Here is a 21889-nt window from a genome sequence, read left to right as displayed (position 1 = left end):
GAGGAATCAGCCCAGAACTACAAGGGAGGATCTTGTCAATGGTCTCAAGGCAGCTGGGACCATAGTCACCAAGAAAACAATTGGTAACACACTACGCCGTGAAGGACTGAAATCCTGCAGCACCCGCAAGGTCCCCCTGCTCAAGAAAGCACATATACAGGGCCGTCTGAAGTTTGCCAATGAACATCTGAATGATTCAGAGGAGAACTGCGTGAAAGTGTTGTGGTCAGATGAGACCAAAATCAAGCTCTTTGGCATCTACTCAACTCGCTGTGTTTGGAGGAGGAGGAATGCTGCCTATGACCCCAAGAACACATCCCCACCGTCAAACATGGAGGTGGAAACATTATGCTTTGGGGGTGTTTTTCTGCTAAGGGGACAGGACAACTTCACCGCATCAAAGGGACGATGGACGGGGCCATGTACCGTCAAATCTTGGGTGAGAACCTCCTTCCCTCAGCCAGGGCATTGAAAATGGGTCGTGGATGGGTATTCCAGCATGACAATGACCCAAAACACACAGCCAAGGCAACAAAGGAGTGGCTCAAGAAGAAGCACATTAAGGTCCTGGAGTGGCCTAGCCAGTCTTGCCAAACGTCAGCCTTGAAACCTTAATGACTTGGAGAAGATCTGCAAAGAGGAGTGGAACAAAATCCCTCCTGAGATGTGTGCAAACCTGGTGGCCAACTACAAGAAACGTCTGACCTCTGTGATTGCCAACAAGGGTTTTGCCACCAAGTACTAAGTCATATTTTGCAGAGGGGTCAAATACTTATTTCCCTCATTAAAATGCAAAATCAATTTATAACATTTTTGACATGCGTTTTTCTGGATTTTTGTTGTTGTTATTCTGTCTCTCACTGTTCAGATAAACCTACCATTAAAATTATAGACTGATCATTTCTTTGTCAGTGGGCAAATGTACAAAATCAGCAGGGGATCAAATACTTTTTTCCCTCACTGTAGCTCGTTCTGCAAACCAAACTACTACTGTAGCTACAGTATATCAGAAGGTACATAGAAGGGCAGCTTCTGTAATCTGGAGTGGCTAGCTAACACAGCTCAGCGAACAAAAATAAGCCCCTTAGGGGAGTCTACAGCCAATCATCAGCCATGAAGATAGCTGTGGAAGGGTGTTGCCATGGCGAGCTGGATAAGATCTATGAGACAATAGGCTATCTGGAGCAGAAGGAAGGGGTGAAGGTAGACCTGCTGCTGTGTTGTGGAGACTTCCAGGCTGTGAGGAACGAGGGGGACATGAAGTGCATGGCTGTGCTGCAAAAGTACAGGCAGATGCAGACCTTCTACAAGTTAGTTCCTTCCTATCACCTCATCTCTGCTCCCTCTCTGTCTCTCCTATGTAGGTCCAGGAGTTTTTCCTGACCCACACATGAACTGATCCTGGATAAACTCTGGAACCTACCTTACCCTGAGAGATGGCTGTTGACCTCTATGGCTTTAGACGCCATAGGAATCAACAGCCATGTGGGTTAAACACAACCCTGTCAATACTACTTATGGTTCCTTTAGTTTAAGGGACAGTCTGTTGTATTTCTGATGTTTGTGTCTTGGTTGTTGCAGGTACTACTCTGGAGAGAAGAAGGCTCCGGTCCTGACCATCTTCATCGGGGGGAATCATGAGGCCTCCAACCACCTCCAGGAGCTACCGTACGGGGGATGGGTGGCTCCCAACATTTACTACATGGGTAACTCTGGATACAAAGTTAACACGCATATTACAAGTTCCACAGATTGACATCTCAAGGCCACCTGCCCATCAGGAAATTCAGGAGCAGTTTTCACTTGCTTGAAAATGTTATTGTTCATCTAATAATAACAGTGTATGTGGTGTTCCATCAGGTTATGCTGGCATTGTGTGCTACAAAGGAGTAAGGATTGGCGGCTTGTCTGGAATCTTCAAAGGGCATGATTACAGGAAAGGTGAGGTCAAAAAGCACTAGTAGATATATCCTCCTGTCCCTGCAAATGCATTGCAGCCCAACCATCTTTAACATTGAATCAATGTCCTTCCTTAAAGGGCATTACGAGTTCCCTCCATATAACCCAGACACTCTACGCAGTGTTTACCACATCAGGAACATCGATGTCTTCAAACTCAAACAGGTGACTACCACTTACAAGGTTAATATATCATTATGTCCCCCCCCATTATATCATATATGTCATCATGCTTCCCCTATTTTGCCACTAGATCCAGATGACTGTGGATGTCTTCCTGACCCATGACTGGCCTCGTGGGATCTACCATTATGGCAGCACGGGGGAGCTGCTGAGGAAGAAGAAGTTCCTGAGACAGGAGGTGGAGTCCAACACACTGGGTAGTCCTGCAGCTGCAGAGCTCCTGGCCCATCTGCAGCCTAACTACTGGTTCTCTGCACACCTCCATGTCAAGTTTGCTGCCCTTATGCAGCACCCGGTAAGCTGAACTGACTATGGTTATGTAGAGACTGCTGTGGATATTCAGAGATGTGATTCTTTCTGTTTAATCAGAATTACGATTATTTATCCTGATTGTCATTGTTGTGTTGCTAGGTCACGGAACTGATATTTCCTATGCAGCACTGGTTATATTGCTGCTCTGTTTTTCCCTACAGGCCAAAGATGATGCTGCCGCCCGCACTACCAAATTCCTCTCTGGATAAGTGCCTCCCCTACAGGGACTTCCTACAGGTGAGAGAGAGAGAGAAGATGATGACACGTGGCATGGATGGCAAGTGATTATGGTCTAGTTTCATAGATTCAGATTAAACTTTCTCCTGAATTTATGGAGAATCTGTTCATCTTGGTCTGTGAAACAGCTTGCTTGAAAGTCCTGTTTTGTGCTAGTAAGGGCTATAGGTGTGTTCTCTATGGTGCATGTCTGAGTTAATGCTGACTTGTAGGGTGTGTGTTTCAGATCGTAGAGGTAGCAGACAGGCCAGGATCGTCCCAGGGTCTGGAGTATGATCCAGAGTGGCTGGCCATCCTGAAGGCTACAGACAGCCTGCTGACTGTCAGCCCTAACTACTGGAACCCTCCACAGAACAACGGCCTGCACACAAGGTCAGATACTCACTCTGTCTCTATTCTTCTCTCTCTCTGTCTCTCTCTCTCTCTCTCTCATACATTCGACACCCACTACACACCCTGCTATCTCACTTATACACTTCTCTCTCACACACATGCATACATACAGTGGGGAGAACAAGTATTTGATACACTGCCGATTTTGCAGGTTTTCCTACTTACAAATGATTTAGAGGTCTGTAATTTTTATCATAGGTACACTTCAACTGTGAGAGACGGAATCTAAAACAAAAATCCAGAAAATCACATTGTATGATTTTTAAGTAATTAATTTGCATTTTATTGCATGACATAAGTATTTGATCACCTACCAACCAGTAAGAATTCCGGCTCTCACAGACCTGTTTGTTTTTCTTTAAGAAGCCCTCCTGTTCTCCACTCATTACCTGTATTAACTGCACCTGTTTGAACTCGTTACCTGTATAAAAGACGCCTGTCCACACACTCAATCAAACAGACTCCAACCTCTCCACAATGGCCAAGACCAGAGAGCTGTGTAAGGACATCAGGGATAAAATTGTAGACCTGCACAGGGCTGGGATGGGCTACAGGACAATAGGCAAGCAGCTTGGTGAGAAGGCAACAACTGTTGGCGCAATTATTAGAAAATGGAAGAAGTTCAAGATGACAGTCAATCACCCTCCGTCTGGGGTTCCATGCAAGATCTCACCTCGTGGGGCACCAATGATCATGAGGAAGGTGAGGGATCAGCCCAGAACTACACGGCAGGACCTGGTCAATGACCTGAAGAGAGCTGGGAACACAGTCTCAAAGAAAACCATTAGTAACACACTACGCCGTCATGGATTAAAATCCTGCAGCGCACGCAAGGTCCCCCTGCTCAAGCCAGCGCATGTCCAGGCCCGTCTGAAGTTTGCCAATGACCATCTGGATGATCCAGAGGAGGAATGGGAGAAGGTCATGTGGTCTGATGAGACAAAAATAGAGCTTTTTGGTCTAAACTCCACTCGCCGTGTTTGGAGGAAGAAGAAGGATGAGTACAACCCCAAGAACACCATCCCAACCGTGAAGCATGGAGGTGGAAACATCATTCTTTGGGGATGCTTTTCTGCAAAGGGGACAGGACGACTGCACCGTATTGAGGGGAGGATGGATGGGGCCATGTATTGCGAGATCTTGGCCAACAACCTCCTTCCCTCAGTAAGAGCATTGAAGATGGGTCGTGGCTGGGTCTTCCAGCATGACAACGACCCGAAACACACAGCCAGGGCAACTAAGGAGTGGCTCCGTAAGAAGCATCTCAAGGTCCTGGAGTGGCCTAGCCAGTCTCCAGACCTGAACCCAATAGAAAATCTTTGGAGGGAGCTGAAAGTCCGTATTGCCCAGCGACAGCCCCGAAACCTGAAGGATCTGGAGAAGGTCTGTATGGAGGAGTGGGCCAAAATCCCTGCTGCAGTGTGTGCAAACCTGGTCAGGTCCTACAGGAAACGTATGATCTCTGTAATTGCAAACAAAGGTTTCTGTACCAAATATTAAGTTCTGCTTTTCTGATGTATCAAATACTTATGTCATGCAATAAAATGCAAATTAATTACTTAGAAATCATACAATGTGATTTTCTGGATTCCGTCTCTCACAGTTGAAGTGTACCTATGATAAAAATTACAGACCTCTACATGCTTTGTAAGTAGGAAAACCTGCAAAATCGGCAGTGTATCAAATACTTGTTCTCCCCACTGTATTTGCATATGTATACTTACAGACCACCCCTCACTTACGCACCCACACCAACTGGTGTAATGTGCTGGTCATGATCTCTGTGTCTAACTACTTCTGTATGTTGTCCAGGTGGGACTTCAGTGCGTCTGAGGCAGCCATGATGGAGGCTGTGGGTGAACTGGGAGGTGAGCTGTCCATCCCAGACAACTTCAGCCTGACCGTGCCAGCCTACGACCCTGCCTGGCCCCAGCCCAATGCCCACCCCAGCTACAGCACCAACCCCCAGACCACCAAGCTCTGTGCCACCCTGGGCCTCACAGACATCTATGCCCAGGTCGGGGGACAGATGGACACAGGAGCCCCAGAGCTGGAGGATGATGATGTCCAGAGTGGGGATGAACCCAGTGAGTACCCTAGTGACACCTCAGGTCTGTCCAGCTCCAACCCTGATGAGATCACCATAGAGGAAGAGTGGGATGAAGAAGAGGGGGAGGAGGGAGGAGAGAAAAATGGTAAGGGGGAGAGCCCTGATGCAGTGGTGCCTGAGGGGGAGACAGGGAACGCAGGAGGGAGACGGAACTCAGGGAGCCTCTCTAGAGAGCTACCCCCCAGTCGCATGGTCCTGTCCATGCCGGAGCCCAAATCCCGCTTCTCCCTCATGCCTGTCCCTCAACCTGCCTACCCCCTCTCACTCCTCACCCCTGGAAGGGGAAAAGGAGGGGGAGGAGCCCCATTTTCGGATCCCCAAGCGCACCAGTGGGGAGAAGGGGGACCCCAGCAGTACAGGCAGCAACCCCAGGATCAAACGCAGGAACCAGGTCATCTACACAGCAGTCGACGACAAGGAGAGTGAGGACTAGGGCTCGAACTTGACCCAGGTTTTGGTGGGAACTGTTGTGAAATATACAAGATTCTCATGATCTTCTTTCTTTATTGATATTGTCTGTTAATGGGAACCTATTGTCCTTCTTGATTGCAAACCAACAGAGAGCTGTTTTGTTAGGAAAGGGAGAGCGGAGAATCCCATGATGGAAATTTCTGTTTTTAAGTAGTCTAATTTCTGTTTTTGTAAATAATGAAATTATGGACAAACGTTTTTGTTTTTTTTACTAACAAAAAACTAGTTGGATTTCAGACACATTTTACTGAGTAGTGTTGTAGTGTGGGTCAAGTGCAAAAGGGCTGTTGTAAACAAATAAAAAAGTATGTCGTGTAAAGAACGCAGGTTGACATTTATTTTCATGAATCTTGCCCTGGAGGCAGAACTGAGCGATTTCCGCTAGAAGGGCCAGCTGCAAAGTCAAAATTGTCTATGTTGTACAAATTCATGATAACAAAAACTTTTTTTTTGGTCTTAATTTAAGGTTAGGCATTAGGGTTTGCAGTGTGGTTAGGGTTAAAATCAGATTTTGACTTTGTGGTGGTGCCAGCTAGCAGAGGTGTGGACTCGAGTCATGTGACTTGGACTCGAGTCAGACTCGAGTCATGAATTTGATGACTTCAGACTCGACAAAATGTACAAAGACTTGCAACTCGACTTGGACTTTAACATCAATGACTCGTGACTTCACTTGGACTTGCGCCTTATGACTCGAGAAGACTTGCTACTTCCCATGAAAACTGGGCAAAAAAAATTTCACACGGCCGCGCCGCTCTCCGTTTATCTGTGAAAAAAATGTGCACCATCCACCTGTATGCATACAGAGAGCGCGCGCTGCCTGCACGTTATCCAATCACTGTAGTCCCACGTTGTTTTGATTCGACAGCATCTAAGCAGGCACATTGCAAGACAACCAATGAAGCACATCAAGCAACAACGCGCCAGTTGTCAAAATGATACCGAAGATAGTTTGGTTTGGCTATAAAAATTACGAGGTAGTCGACAAAAAACGAGTTGCAATCTGCAAAACATGCGGATCGAAGATTACAGACGGAGCTGCCACAACGTCCAACTTTGTTCGACACCTGAAGTTGCACAAAGAAAGGTAAGTTTTGAACGAATGCTACGCACCTTATCGGATGTACCGTAACTTACTAGCTAGCTGCTGCATATTTACTGTATCAACGAGACAAACGCACGTCTCCCTTGCTGGTTCATGCTTACAAAAATATGGATTTTTGAACTGCTATTATATGGACATTCTAAAACGCTTTCGTGAAAAAACGCTTAACGTTCTTTAATGTACTAAGACAGTGTTATTAAAAGACCAAACTCTGTAAATATCATATTAATAAAGTATACTATGTACAAAACATCAGATGAGCCCAGAATATGAACGCAAACACGTTTAATAACACGTTGCGTTTTCCTCCCATAGAAAACTATTATAAGAAAAGGCTTAACGTGTCTTAATATACTGAGACAGTAATATTAAAAGACCAAACTATAAATATCATATTAATAAAGTATACTAAATGTACAAAACATCAGATGAGGCCAGAATATGAACGCAAACACGTTTAACAACACGTTAAGTGTTTTCCTCCCATAGAAAACCATTATAAGAAAAGGCTTAACATGTCTTATGTAGGCTACTATGTATTCTGGGCTCATCTGATGTTTTGTACATAGTATACTTTATTGATATGATATTTACTTAGTTTGGTCTTTTAATAACACTGTCTTAGTACATAAGACACGTTAAGCCTTTTCTTATAATGGTTTTCTATGGGAGGAAAAACGCAACGTGTTATTAAACGTGTTTGCGTTCATATTCTGGGCTCATCTGATGTTTTGTACATAGTATGCTTTATTAATATGATATTTGCAGAGTTTGGTCTTATAATATTACTGTCTTAGTATATTAAGCATTAAGCAACGTTAAGCGTTTTTCACGTTAAGCGTTTTAGAATTCAGTTTCAGAGTTGCTGGTGTGCTGCCTCATTGAGGTCGTTTATGTAATTTTGGTTAATCACAACTAAGCAGAACTGTCGCTGAAGACAAAATATCACAATTAAACAATGAATGCACCCCCTTTCACAACTCGGATGTAGTTGGTGCATCCCTAAACCCATCCAAGTACAACAGGAAACATAGTAAGACGTATACATTGTAAAGAGGAAAATGATAACACAGTCACAGTAGATCCACCATTAGCCTTCCCTTTTCATATCATGCCCAAACAGCAGACAGCGCATGGACAGAGTGCTACCGTAGTCTACAGTAGGTCTGTGAGGCAGCGCACCACTGGGATATATACAGTATATAATAAAATAATAACGATTATAGTAGTAATGTTCAGAGATGCAATAGATTATTATAGTGCAGTTCTTAACTAATGGGAATATTGTTTAGCTTATTTTTGGTTTAATTTGGTTTACTTTAGTTATTTAATTTATTCAATTATTTTGTTTTTCTATACTTTTCATGCCAACTTGCCATGGCCCCCTAGAACCCCTCGCGGCACCCAAGGGTCCCCGTCCCCACTTTGAAAACCACTGCTATAAAGCATATGACTTCAGTTTCTTGAGGGAAAGGGCTTTCTTATGAATTTTGAAGCAGTGAAAATATTCTTAATATTGCATACACTGAAACTGAAATGTATTATCGTAAACCGTAGTGTACAATAGGCAATGAATATTAACACAACAACATTGATATGAGTAAAGAGTAGTTTCAAATACAACATGTGTGGCTGTAAAGGATTTTCTGACATCTGTTTCATATTCTTCTCTGTTACAGGTATGAAGAATACCAGATGAACAAAATCATCGTAGATGAACCACAACAGCCTTCAATCTCACAATTCCTTGACACTCGTGTAGGGCGTTACAGCCTGACCCACCCACAGCAGAAGGCCATCTCCAATGCGATACTGTCTGACTTGATTATTGATTGCAATTTCCCTCTGTCTATTGTGGAAAATAAGAGCTTTCGTCACTTTCTGGCTGTGCTGGACAGCAAGTATACCCCAGTATGTCGCCGAACGCTGACCACAAAAACAGAGAGCCTTGCTGAGGAGAGACGGTCAAAGTTAAAAACTCAATTGAGCAACACTGACCATGTTTCAGTCACTGTGGACATTTGGTCTGATCGAAAGATGAGGGGATTCCTTGGTGTCACTGTGCACTGGATGGAGCGAGATGCAGAGAGGGTACAGCTAAAGACTAATCTCTTGGCCTGCAACCGCTTCAAAGGCTCTCACACAGCAGAGCGAATCTGTGACCAATTTGAGGCAATATGTGATGAATACAACATCAAAGCTAAATTGGACTATATAATTAGTGACAATGCTGCTAACATGCACAAGGCATTTACAGTCTGCTTCCCCAGCGAACAGGAGGAAGATGAAGATGCTGGAGATAATCTTGATGATCCTGAGCTATGGCATGACTTAACCCAAGAAGACCAGCAAACCGTCGATGCTGCTATGGCAAAGAAACAGCGCCTGCAGTGTTTTGCACACACATTGCAGCTGGTTGTGGGAGACGGTTTGAAAGAAACAAAAGCGGCATGTCCTTCTCTCTCCAAGTTATCAAAACTTAGCTCCCTGCTCCACACAAGCACAACGTTTAAAGACATCTTCGATGGTGAATTTGGGGAGCACAGAGGCATCCCTGCTGCAGTGAGCACGAGGTGGAATTCCACACTGCGGCAGGTAAAAGCAGTCCTTCATTGTGATCAGCAAAAGCTCTGCGCAGTTCTTGAGAAGGCCGGGCATAAAGAACTGTCATTCACACCACGAGAGTGGAATCTGCTGAAGGAGTTGGTGGACATCTTAAAACCGTTCGGAGAAGCAACTGATTTGACACAGGGGGAGAAAGTCATTACAATCAGTGCAGTTGTTCCATCCATCTTGTCCCTCAATCACCATCTTGAGAAGCTGAAGCCTCAAGTTCGTTTCCTGAGTGGCCTGGTCAGAGGTCTGCAGGCATCCCTGAAAAAAAGATTTCTTGGGATCTTCATTAATGTAAAAATGGCCCAGTCTCAAGAAGGGATCACTGCCCCCTTTTCAGACACAGTCTACCTGAAAGCAGCTGCCTTGGATCCAGCCTTTTGTCTGCTGTGGATTGAGCCCCATGTGCTGGTCAACCGTGACATCAAGGCAGAGGTGGCACAACGAGTTAAAGGTAAATATTATTGACTTGCAATGCAACTTAAATGCAACGTACAATAATTTGATCTTAATCTGATATAGGATCTAATGTGATATTAATCTGACTTTAACAATAATAAAAAATTTCAGTCTTGAACAGTATCATCAACATCAGAAATAAGGGCTCTTTTGTTTCTGCTGTTGTGACACGTTTTTATTTTTATTTTTAGAATTGATCCTGCAAGATGCTGCAGAGACAGAGCAGCCTGTGCCGGTGCCTGCTGAAGAAGAACTAGAGGACATGGAAGGAGAAGGGCTGTTTGCTGCATACCATAAGAGGCAGAAAAGGGATGTTGGGACCCCACCAGCAGTACAGCTAAGTCACTACATTGACATGGCAGAAGGACAGAATGCCCTTTTGTTCTGGGCACTGAACAGTAAGACTCTTCCTTCACTCTTTCAAGTAGCCATCCGAGTCTTGGCAGTGCCTGCTTCTAGTGCTCCAGTGGAGCGAGTTTTCAGCCATGGTGGCATCATTCTGCGTCCCCATCGTGCACAAATGACTGACAGACTTTTGGCCAATTTGATCTTTTGCAAATGCAATGCAGTATAGGGGCCTCCCTCCACCTGTCCACAGCACGCATGCGCGCACACACACTCACTCTCTGCTCATCACCTGTCCACACAGCTCTCTCTCTCCTGTGGTAGGAGTTTCACATGGAGTAAGATCTGTTCATTTGCAGTGCAGGTTCCCACACTGTTTTTACTTCCAGAGCTTTGGTGTTTGTCCTTCCCCGTAAACCATTTTCTCTCTCTCTCTCTCTCTCTCTCTCTCTCTCTCTCTCTCTCTCTCTCTCTCTCTCTCTCTCTCTCTCTCTGCATTGTTCTAGTGCAATATGCTGTTCAAATACAAGCATTTTTTTGTGAAAATTAAATGTTATGTTTTTTTGCTGTATTTGATTAATGTTATTGTATAAAAAGGTTTAAATAAATACAAATCTTACAGACATACATGATTTGTATACATTTTATTTCTGTGGTAAGAGGACTTGAAATGACTCGAAACTAAAATGGTAGGACTTTGGACTCGACTTGAGACTTGATGGCTTTGACTTTTGACTCGACTTGGGACTTGCCTCATCTTTGACTCGACTTGACTCGGGACTCGAGGGCAAAGACTTGAGACTTACTTGTGACTTGCATAACAATGACTTTGTCCCACCTCTGCCAGCTAGTGACCACTCTGCAGAACTGCCTCCAGAACAAGATTCATAACAAAAAATGCTAACCTGTGTAAAGAACATGAATATGTTTGTACACTAAATCAGGGTTTCCCAAACTGTCCTGTTCAAGCCTAACCCATGACAGAGGAGAGACAAGTGGCACCACTGAACTAAACAATTTATGATACAAGCCCTCAGTTATAATTCACTGCACACATGGCGCAATAGCACAGCTTTATTGAACAACACTTTACAGATGAGGACTTCATGATCATTATTACACGACACTAACCTGTGATCATAGAATAAGAGTTAATGAATGAGTGACTCATTGATTTATCAATTAATCATGATGACAGCCCATGAAACATTTAGCTTTTGAATTAAGTAGAGCTCGTCGCATAGGTTGGTGTCCTTAGCTAGCGATTCATTCCAGGGTAATGATATAAGTACTCTAGTTAGTAAAATCAACAACAAACCGTTTCAATAAAATGAGGTGAAAAAATATACGGTGTATTTGACAACAGCTCCTTACAACCGTACAAAGAGCAGAATTACAGTGTGCAGTAAGAGTTAATGGTTACAAGCTAATGTTGAGGTCCAGGGAAATGCTTTACTTTGACTTTTTAGCTGGGATGGCTAACTCTGGAAATTCCTTTGGTCTACTGAGTTAAGTGAATCAGCTTTTAGTTTTCTTGCACTTTATTTGTAGAACAATCTTCAAAATGTTCTTAAATTTGATGTCTTGGTGCATCTAGGGAAAATCAGAATGCTGATGGAGGACCTTATTACTGATGAATAACCATGTTTCCATCGACAGTTTTTATGAGAGTTGTCATACCGTATAAAAAAAAGTCACAACAGCTGTGATGGAAACAGGTAGTTTCGGGACAATTTTATAAATGCTGACAGATAATTTGTTCGTTCGGCATGGTGGGATCTTTTCTGTGTCTGTAAAATTAATCACGCAAGAAATGGTGGTGGAAACACTTTTATGCCTAAATATTGATAAAATAACCATATCGAAGTAAACGTGTAGTCACGCGATGATATGGTGTGTGGTCCTCCCACTATGACTAGGAAATCATGCAGTTTATTAGGCTACAGATGAAATAATATATTATGAACTTCACAGGGTGGTGAAAGTGCACAGTGATCTTGATGCTTCTTTCCAATAAATATCGAGGGTCTTATTCTGGTGACATGATCGACGCTTGACTGCCGTTTAACAAAAACAATTATTCTCGCTCTTATCCATAATATCATAATGTAGACTAGCCGCTTATTCACCTAGCTAGTTCTTTTAATTTGTATTACTGTTGTTCTTTCTTTCTGCTTCCATTTTGTATTTATATTTTGATATGTGTATTTTCTGTCATTCAGGGCGCATCGGTAAAAGAGACCTTGGTCTCTGTATGACTCCCTGATAAAATAACGGTTAAATAAAATAAATACAACATTTCACCTTCTGCCAATTGAACACCCCAAAGCAAACCCAAAGCAAACCCAAAACAAAGAACATAGGGGAAAAAATGGGAGTAGGCACTTCTTGTTTTGTTTTTTAAACCCCTCGTAAGCACCCTTATTCTTCTTAGCTAAGCCTTGGACACACATGCTAAATCCCTATCCTGTACACCACAGACACTCCTGTAGATCTGAAACAATTGGAAAGGTGGAAGTAATATGGCAAAAAGAATCCACCCATTTGGCCAGGTGACACAACTATCATAATGCATTAACCTATCTGATCTTCAGATCTACATAAAATGTCTAGGGGTTAGGGGTCAATTCTGAATCGATCTCCAGTGCTTTGAACAGCATCAGCTCATTAGTCATCAACGTTAAAAGCGTTTGTTTACAATGTTTTCAATTACATCAACTCTTAAGCAGTAAGACACAGGACAAATTAGGAACAGCAGAACATATCATGTAGATCATGGCCCTTACATTCACAACATGACAGGCCAGATACCAGATGCAATGGTTTCCTACCTACAGGACTGCAAGCCTAGAGGGGTTTGAGTAGCCTGGTCCCAGATCTGCTTGTGCTGTCTTGCCAACTCCTATAGTCATTGTCGAGCATAGGGAGACAGATCTGGGACCAGGCTAGGGTTTGAGATCAATACCAACTATAAGTTATCACTACGAGGGGCAAGGAGTTTCTCCTGACCAGGAGAAACTGTGGCCATGGATATCACTAATTGTGTACTAGACAGTGGATTGATTGTTAGAAACAGTGGCTGTTTTCAGTGAAAGCCAGACAGACATGGCATAGAGCAGACTCACTCAGTCCCAACAGTAAATAAATACTGCACTCTGGGTTCTTCAGTGTATATCTACATCTGTGGGTGGAAGAAAGATAGATGAGGAGGAGGAGGGGCCTGGATGATACCAGACTGGCACTGGCAGCATGATGTTTCACAACACCGCTGCTCTGAGGAGTAATAATAATAATATAGCCTAGGAGTAAAAATAAATAAGGGCATCAGAAGAGACAATGAACCGTGGTTATCCTCCCTCCATCTTTTGGGATTGTGGGTAACCTGTGCCATCTAACATGGGTTATTCTATCTGTAGGGACTGGGGAGTATCTGGAATGGCTCAGGCCAAGAGTTGTGTTAAGGTTGTCCAGGCTGCCTAGGGCTCATGGCAGAGGAGGGTGATGAGAGGGCATACAGCTCTGCCCTGCTGTGTGGAGCACAAATGGGTATAATATACTCATCCTTCAGACTCTCTCGCTCCATCTGTCCTTTCTTCCCTCTCTGCCACTCAAGAACTGCCACTGCAGCGATTGCATAATCATATGGAATCATGATTGAAATTAATCGAGACAGACAAAACGTAAAACAACATCCGCGATTAGTGCTTAATACTATACAAAGTGTTGACTCTCGCGCTCTTTTTTCCCCCTCTTCATGTCTGTCAGTCTTTGTCAGACCTCTCTCTCTGTCTTAGTCCGAAACCCCCCTGGCGTTGGTTGGTGAGGGAAACACTCCCAAAAGACAACCGTCCAACTCAAACTCCCTCTTTCTTTCTTGCCCTCTTTCTATTTCTCTGTCTGTCTGTGGATGGGAGGGAGGGTGGTTGGGAGCAGGGATGGCAGGATGACGGTGAAGCGGTCCTAGTTCCCTCCTCCTCCTCCTCCTCCTCCTCCTCCTCCACCACAGCAGGATCGGGTGTTGTGGGCTTCAGGATCCTGTAGGTTCACTCCCCGGTGTCGCGCTGCATGTGTCGGATTCTGGGTGTCTGTTTTGGGCATCTTTTTAGCTGCAGAGACAGTGGAACACACTTTGTTAGAGGCCAATTATAATGTTTGTTATTATTATTTTGACCTAGTTATAACTAGGGCCGGGAGTTTTTCCTGGTCATGTGATGTGGTCATGAAAAATGTTTTGGGTTATTAGGCCAATAGTTAATTTGAATCGAAATGTTTATCCCTATAAGTTGCCCTATAGATTGTTGGGAAAAGATGGAAGCTCACCAATGGCCAGGAAAAGTTCGTTGACATTCATGGCGGTCTTGGCAGAGGTCTCCATGAAGAGAAGTCCAGTGTCTTCAGAATAGGTCTGGGCCTCCTGTCAGACAGGCAACACATAATGGAAAGACTCCATCAGGCAACCATCCATCAGTATTTGGAATCCCCAGTTAGAATTTAAATGTGGTATAGCATTAAGTCATTGTATAGTGAAGGCCATAACATGTTACAAAGTACACTACCTCATACTCCACTAGTCTCTTCTCAGCCAGGTCCGCCTTGTTCCCTGCCAGAGCGATGACAATGTTGGGGCTAGCCTGCCTCTGTAGCTCCTTCACCCAGGCTTTAGCGCGCTCAAACGTCTCCTACAGGAGGGCAAAATAGAGCATAGGAGAGGGACAGAGAGGGGAGAGGAGGTGAGAAAGAGGAGAGTCAGATACAGTGCAACATTTAAATAACATGGCTATGTTAACATGATAGAGAGGGCTAAAGATTCGATACAGTACAATACATAAATTGTTTACTCCTAAAGTTAGCCTTGAGCATGCATCTTTGTGATGCACTGATGACTGTACCGGCTTGGTGATGTCAAAGACCACGATGGCAGCCTGTGCGCCGCGGTAGTACATGGGAGCCAGACTGTGGTAGCGCTCCTGTCCCGCTGTGTCCCAGATCTCAAACTTCACCGTAGTGTCGTCTAGACACACAGACTGGGCCAGGAACGCAGCTGAGAGAGGGAGAGAAAGAGGATGTAAAACTCATGATGTAAAACTCAGTCCTTTCATCTCAGACAACTCTCCCTCCTTGATCCAGGAAATCTCTCACAGTGTTTTTAACAGAAGTTTATGCTACGGTACTCAAGGAGCAGAGTTGCCCAACCATGATCTGGGGCCAACAGTGTGCCCGTCAACTCTCCTCTCCCCTTATTCCCCTCCCCCATCACCTCCGATGGTGGTCTCCTGGAACTCATCAAACTGTCCCTTGACAAAGCGCAGAACTAGGCTGGACTTGCCCACTGCCATGTCTCCCAGTAGGACCAGTTTAAACTGGCATATCTTGGTCTGGGGCAGCGTGCTGTTGGGCCGGCAACTCCCTCTGGTAGCCATGGTGATGGTGGAGGGTGAGGCCTCCCAGTGGTCTCTGGGATGTGAAGTCTTTCTCTACCTCTCCTCTCCTCTTTTTCTGTCTACAGATGAGAGAGAATGACAATAGAGGGAACTGTTATGTAAGGCATTGCTGGTAATGGAAAAAGGAAAGAGTGGCTCACATGACGGCAAGTGTCATTCAGTCTGGACAGGTGGGTAATTGTTTCATCTGTATGACATGATTATTACGTGATCTGCAATAATGCCCATCCACACAAATCTAGGGTGACTGACAAAAAACACAGACAGAGGATGTTTTGAGCTGCCTGACAGCGAAGTGTGACTGTCATATTTAATTGTGTGTCGCCCTCTTTGTGCTAGCCTGCGAAAGTGCTATGTAAATAGCATTATAGACCACCATAGGAGTCGTTGCACGGTCTAAACTATTGGTCCAATTGATAGGACAAAATGGTAATGTCTGTCCTTTGCACCAACGACGGGCATATGTTGATCTCCTACTCCCCACTGTCACATGCATCCAAATTCTGTAATTTCCAACTTTGTTGCATGGTTATGGTTATAAAAAATGTCCGACTTGTGATTACATGTCAACTGCATGAACTTTACAAAAATCATGTGCACAAAAGGTCATACAGTTGCTTTTCACCAACTGCACCATACAGCATCACCTGCATTGTAGAAGGCACTATTTGTCAACCAATCATTAGGGTGTTTTTGTTTGACCCACGCAAACGTGGCTAAATATGTGACTGAAACTGGAACCAACTTTGCACGGATTCTACAGCTACAGGAGTACAAATGAAAAGTGATATTTGAGGCCCCTCTAACCAATGAATTGTACGTTATATTTCCAGTTTGTGAGTGTGTGATATGGGGGTATAGAAAAGTGTCTTTAGACATTTATACAGACACACTTTAATAAACAATAGCAGCTATGTTTACACTGCTATGTTGATCAGAGCCTTGCTGTTGTTAAACCACTACCGTGTCCGACTTTCGGCTGTCACAGATGCACCTCCCCCGACTTCACTCGCGGACTTTCGTCTACAGTCGGCTTCATTAGGCTTACCGCTCGAACACACCCATTGTCCTATCAGGGTAATGACTGTGTTTTACTTTCATCACCACCAGAGATCAAACCACGTATGTGGCTTTGCCATTGTTAATTATCTGCGACGCATTTAGCTGTATATTTTATTATACATCGGGGAATAAGAGTTATGCAGGTATTGTCCGTTGTATCTGTTAACTGGTGCATCTCCGTATATAATGGACTCCGTTGTAGCCCAGTCATTTTGCTGCGGATGAGCCAATTCGGCTCTGGTTCGACGCCCGTCTCTTGCAGCCTTGCTGCTCCACGTCCCATGTAGCCTACACCCGGGGAGTAGGAAAAACATAAATACATACCAGTGACAGTATCGGCGCTGTATCTGAAACGATCTAAGGTCCCAGTCTTGACTGTTGACAATTTATCAGCTGGTGAAACGACTGTTAACGTTTCCTGCAAATTCGCGCAGTCGCAGTCAATGCCGCATTCTCGATTTTCTTAAACGGATAGATAACTGCATTCCTCCACGTTTCAGTCCCCCACTCTCCCAAAAAGTATTTCATTTCGTAAAATATTTTTCATTACATAAACCGCATCTATGGAAGCACATTCCCGCCACCAAAAAAAACCATTTAAAATGTCAAAAGGTCGTTACCAATAAAACGCCTCAATAAGGCGCAGAGCGTTTGATTTGCCTCCTGGGGGGCGAAGTCCACCAGCTCGAGAACGGTGTAATTGCAGACCGCAATTCTAGGCGTTTTCTGATATGGGCGTTTCTTGATATCAAGTAATACCCATTGACGCTCGTCATTAGTGATGGGAACTTCGGCTCTCTTTACTGACTAATCTTTCGACTCATTTCGTTCGTTTGAGTCAGTAACACCCAGAGCATGCAGGACCCCCTACCTGCGAACGATGAACTGAAAACTCGAAAGAGTCATGATTCTACTTCAGCAACATATTTTGTTTTTTATTCAAATAAGTTAGGGTTTTCTAAAGTAAAATTCTATTAAATTTAAATTTAATCTGGACTCATTTCGGTAATGAGAATTTGGGATGAATTTTATTTTATTTTAAACTAGGCATCTTATTCTTCAAGATGATAGTTGATTATTGCAGATGCATAATGGTTTTCTAACTCAATTTGCTACTGCGGGCTTATTGGAGCTGTCATTTGTGACTGAGACTTGTATAAAGATGTGCTTTAAACAATGTACATTTGTTGATTCTGAGGCATCCAAATAAGATTATTTCTAGCATAGCCGCGGGAAGTAGGGGTGCTGAAGCACACCCTGAAAAAAAAAGGTGCACTGGGCCTTTACTAGTCCTGTATTAGCAGACGGATATAACCATCTGTAGCGCATGACCAGCACAGAGACAATTTGTGGAAGAGACTTTAACCACTCCTGGCATAGATACAGGAAGACGCTGATAAACTGCTGCTCCAATAGAAATCTCTGATCAGGCTATTCAGCAGTGTCATGGTGGCATTGGCTACCTTGTTGAGTGTCTTGGTTTGGAAACCTCTCTGGCAGGGTCCTATTGTCATGGAGCTGGGAGACCTAACATCACCATGGACACAGCATGAGCAACCCCAGGGTTAGGTGAGACGTGATCTCTGACCCCTGACCCTGTGACCGTCACCTGACCCCTGGTCTCTCTCCTCCCCCTCCCCCTCACTCCCCACCCACACCTCTCTCTCTCGCTGTTCTGTTTTGTTTGAACCTTACCCACCGCTTTGTGTTGCCACTCTCCCTCACTCCCGATTTTAGCTTGTCTAGACACTGCTCAGTGTAGTGCTGTGTTGGTTTGGGATGCATCCCAATACTCTAGCACCGCTTCCTTTCCAGGGCTCTGTGTCTCTCTCTCTCATTGACCTTCAAGGGCTAGAGCTGAACCCTGCTAATCAGGTCTAACCCCTCTCTTCCTGTGTATGATGTAACTTCCTGTAGCTACAGTACCAGTGAGGAGATCCAGGAAGTTCGCAGTAAGAGTGACCCCATCACTATGCTGAAGGAACGAGTGCTGTCCAACAACATGGCTACTGTGGAGGAGATAAAGGTACACATACCTTCACCAACACACACACACACACACACACACACACACACACACACACACACACACACACACACACACACACACACACACACACACACACACACACACACACACACACACACACACACACACACACACACACACACACACACACACACACACACACACACAAACACATACACACACAGGTGGTTCAAGTACTCCAATAAATGTTATATTTTTTCTTCCTTTCCTTCTTTCTTTTCTTCCTTCCGTCCTTCCTCCCTCCCTACAGAATATAGATGTAGAGATCAGGAAGGTGATCAAGGATGTGGCCCAGTTTGCGATCTCTGTCCCTGAGCCGCCATTGGACGAGCTTTGCAACCACATATTCACCAACGAACCGCACATGGAGGTCAAACTAAAGTCTGTCAGCTAGACACAAACACACACACACACCAAACTACAATCCATCAGCTACACATTCCCTCTGACCCTTTGATACACCAACCCATGCGGGAAAGTCTACTCCTCCTCTCCTCTTCTCCTACTCTCATTCCCTTCTCTCATTATTTCTCAAAACGCACAATAGGTGATGAGATCGTGACCCTGTAGGTCAGAGTTCAGTCTGTAGCAGCATTCCAAACCAGTTCATTACCTCTGATCCTGTGATGTCACTGGGATTCATTCACAATGTACTACATAGCGTATAATATGTAGTTTTATGTCAGAGTTGGTGTGTATTCTCATCATACTGAGGGATCTATCTGTGAATGGGAGGTGAATTGCATTGGGCAGGCTTTTGTTCCAGCCCAGCACTAGTGTAACTGGTGTGAAATGGCTAGCTAGTTAGCGGTGCGCGCTAGTAGCATTTCAATCGGTGACGTCACTCGCTCTGAGACCTTGAAGTAGTTGTTTCCCTTGCTCTGCAAGGGCCACGGCTTTTGTGGAGCGATGGGTAACGGTGCTTCGAGGGTGACTGTTGTCGATGTGTGCAGAGGGTCCCTGGTTCAAGCCCAGGTAGGGGCGAGGAGAGGGACGGAAGGAACACTGTTACACTAGCACACCTGATTCAACATATCAACCTCTCATCAAGACATTGATAAGCTGTATCAGGTGTGTTAATGTTGATACAGTATGTAACTTACAAAGCTTGCACACCCTCTGGCTTGGGGGGTCTGGGTTAAACCAAGTGTGTCATGAAAAGCGCTTAAAATAAAATGCATTATTTATTATTGTGTTTGTTGTTTGTTTCTGATGACACTGGAGAGGTCTGTGTGCATGAGGGCTAATAATGTACCATGCCAGGTAGGTAAGTGCATTTTTCCTGCTCCCTGCATCACCACAAATCTCAAAATTGACTAGTCATAGTTAGTGCTTATAACTAGTGTTTATATATACAGTATTTATATTCAGTGGAGATCAGTGGTGTCGTGGAGGGTAAACGCAGTTTACACACCTTTTTTATTTTGTAAGAGGGTTTACCCACCTTTAGTGGAAAAATTCATTGAAGTATAGGGAGAGTTGCTTTATTCACCACGGATGGCAGAGTTTACATCAATGGTAGAGATCATGTTTTAAGATTGTGAGGTTTCAAGATGAGGATAGCTGAGATCATGTTCACACACAACACTCTCTCGCTCTCTCTTTAGAGATGCTGTCTTAGTAACTTTCTCTATCTCCAGTGCACTCATTTATCAACCGTGTGTACATTTCTTACTAAATTCTGCCATACGTGGGGATTCTAGGATGTGTGTGCGCCACAAAATATTAGGATTTATCAAACTGTCGCACGCAATACATAGGCATGTTTTCTTTGATATATCAGAGCCATATTATATTTGTGCGCTCGTGAACTAGCGCTACAACCCGGCTTGGAAAACGCCCTCCATTTACCTTTTATGGTAACAAAGAAACGCCCTCACTTGTTGTATGAAATGCATGCCGCCTATAGTGAGTACCAATTTATTGAACAATTTAAAAGTAAATGCTGCCTGCAGCCCACACTTCTATGCAAAAAAAAATAATTGTTGTTCAATATTTTGTTTATCAATACATGATTGCGTTTCTATCTCCTGCCTTAGTATAGGCTCTAAGATTAAATAGGCTATACTGTCATAGGCTACCTGTCACGGTTTCGGCCGAGACTGCTCCTCCTCCTGGTTCGGGCAGGCTTCGGCGTTCGCCGTCCCCGGAGTACTAGCTGCCACCGTTGTATGTTTCGTGGTGTGATTGCTTTAGTCTGTCTTGTACACCTGTGTCTGTTTGTGTTCTGATTACGTGTCCTATAAGTTCCCTGTGTTGTATTAGTTAGATTGTGTGTTGTTGTTTGCCTGTCGTGCGGAGCTGCGTGTTTGCGCTCTGTTAGTTTTGTTTATTGTTTTACGCATGTTGCGTAATTCCCTCGCCTCCGTTTGTTTTCGAGGTCGTGTATTGTTTTGTTGCACTCTGGACTAGTAAAGTCTTTTTTGGACAAATCCTCTGTGTCCTGCGCCTGACTCCTCCACCACATCCACATCGGTTCTTTTGACACTACCGGTCTATTTACTTTCGAACATGGTTGGCTATTGAATGAGCAATTCATAAATGGTAGACTAATATTTGTCGTGGAGTGGGAATAAACCAGTCATGTCTGAAAAGGAAAGACATGCCCTGCAATATGATTATGATTTAGGCCTATATAATAAAAGTAAAATAAATATATTAGGCAACATGCTGCTATGAGATCTAATTACCAACGACAAATGCATCTGTTTATCATTAGGCCTATGTTTTAATTATGACTTTGTGGCTGTGGAAGCTAGTGATGACCAACTCTGAAGTCACCCCATTGAAGTTAAAATGTAAAACGGTTAAAGTAAGGGTAAAGATTAGGGTTAGTTATGGGTTATGGTTAAGGTCAGGGTTAGGGTTAGGGTAGGGAGAAGCACAAGTCAATTGTCCTCTCAGAGCATGTAGTCCGTTTGAAATGTAAGCTCCACCCTCACCATTGAGGCAACCAATCACATCATTTCTGCCTAGGGGGCAGATCTGCCTCCAGAACAAGATTCATGTATAAAAACGCTTACCTGCCTCTGGCGGGGATGGTGGTGCTGCCTGCAGGTCTTTTGACCTCACCCTCTCACCGTCCCCCCCTACTCACAAGGCAGGCAATACGCTTGACCTCATCTTTACTAGATGCTGTTCTTCTACTA

General features: G+C 44.1%; 1 protein-coding gene and 1 pseudogene across 3 annotated transcripts; one reads left to right on the top strand and one right to left on the bottom strand.

The window, feature by feature from the left end:
* Positions 1-940: 940 nt before the first annotated feature.
* Positions 941-6195, top strand: LOC121537057 (annotated as a pseudogene).
* A 7889-nt stretch (positions 6196-14084) lies between these two features.
* LOC121537056 (ras-related protein Rab-5B) lies at positions 14085-17394 on the bottom strand. 3 transcript variants are annotated; one of them, XM_041844803.1, is made up of 6 exons: positions 17311-17394; positions 15445-15687; positions 15077-15228; positions 14744-14866; positions 14508-14601; positions 14085-14293 (listed from the first exon to the last, which is right to left on the bottom strand). In XM_041844803.1, the coding sequence occupies exons 2-6, from the start codon at positions 15605-15607 to the stop codon at positions 14148-14150; spliced, it is 678 nt and encodes a 225-aa protein (XP_041700737.1). In that variant the 5' UTR covers positions 15608-15687; positions 17311-17394; the 3' UTR covers positions 14085-14147. The 3 variants fall into 3 exon arrangements, with proteins under 3 accessions (XP_041700737.1, XP_041700736.1, XP_041700738.1); XM_041844802.2 differs by lacking the exon at positions 17311-17394 and adding an exon at positions 17015-17302; XM_041844804.1 differs by lacking the exon at positions 17311-17394 and adding an exon at positions 17015-17302 and having other exon boundaries at positions 15514-15687.
* Positions 17395-21889: the final 4495 nt, after the last annotated feature.

Source organism: Coregonus clupeaformis, chromosome 23 (genome assembly GCF_020615455.1).
Source record: "Coregonus clupeaformis isolate EN_2021a chromosome 23, ASM2061545v1, whole genome shotgun sequence".
Classification (NCBI taxonomy): domain Eukaryota; kingdom Metazoa; phylum Chordata; class Actinopteri; order Salmoniformes; family Salmonidae; genus Coregonus; species Coregonus clupeaformis.
Note: the sequence above shows the minus strand (reverse complement) of the source record. Positions and strands in the feature narration are given on the sequence as shown.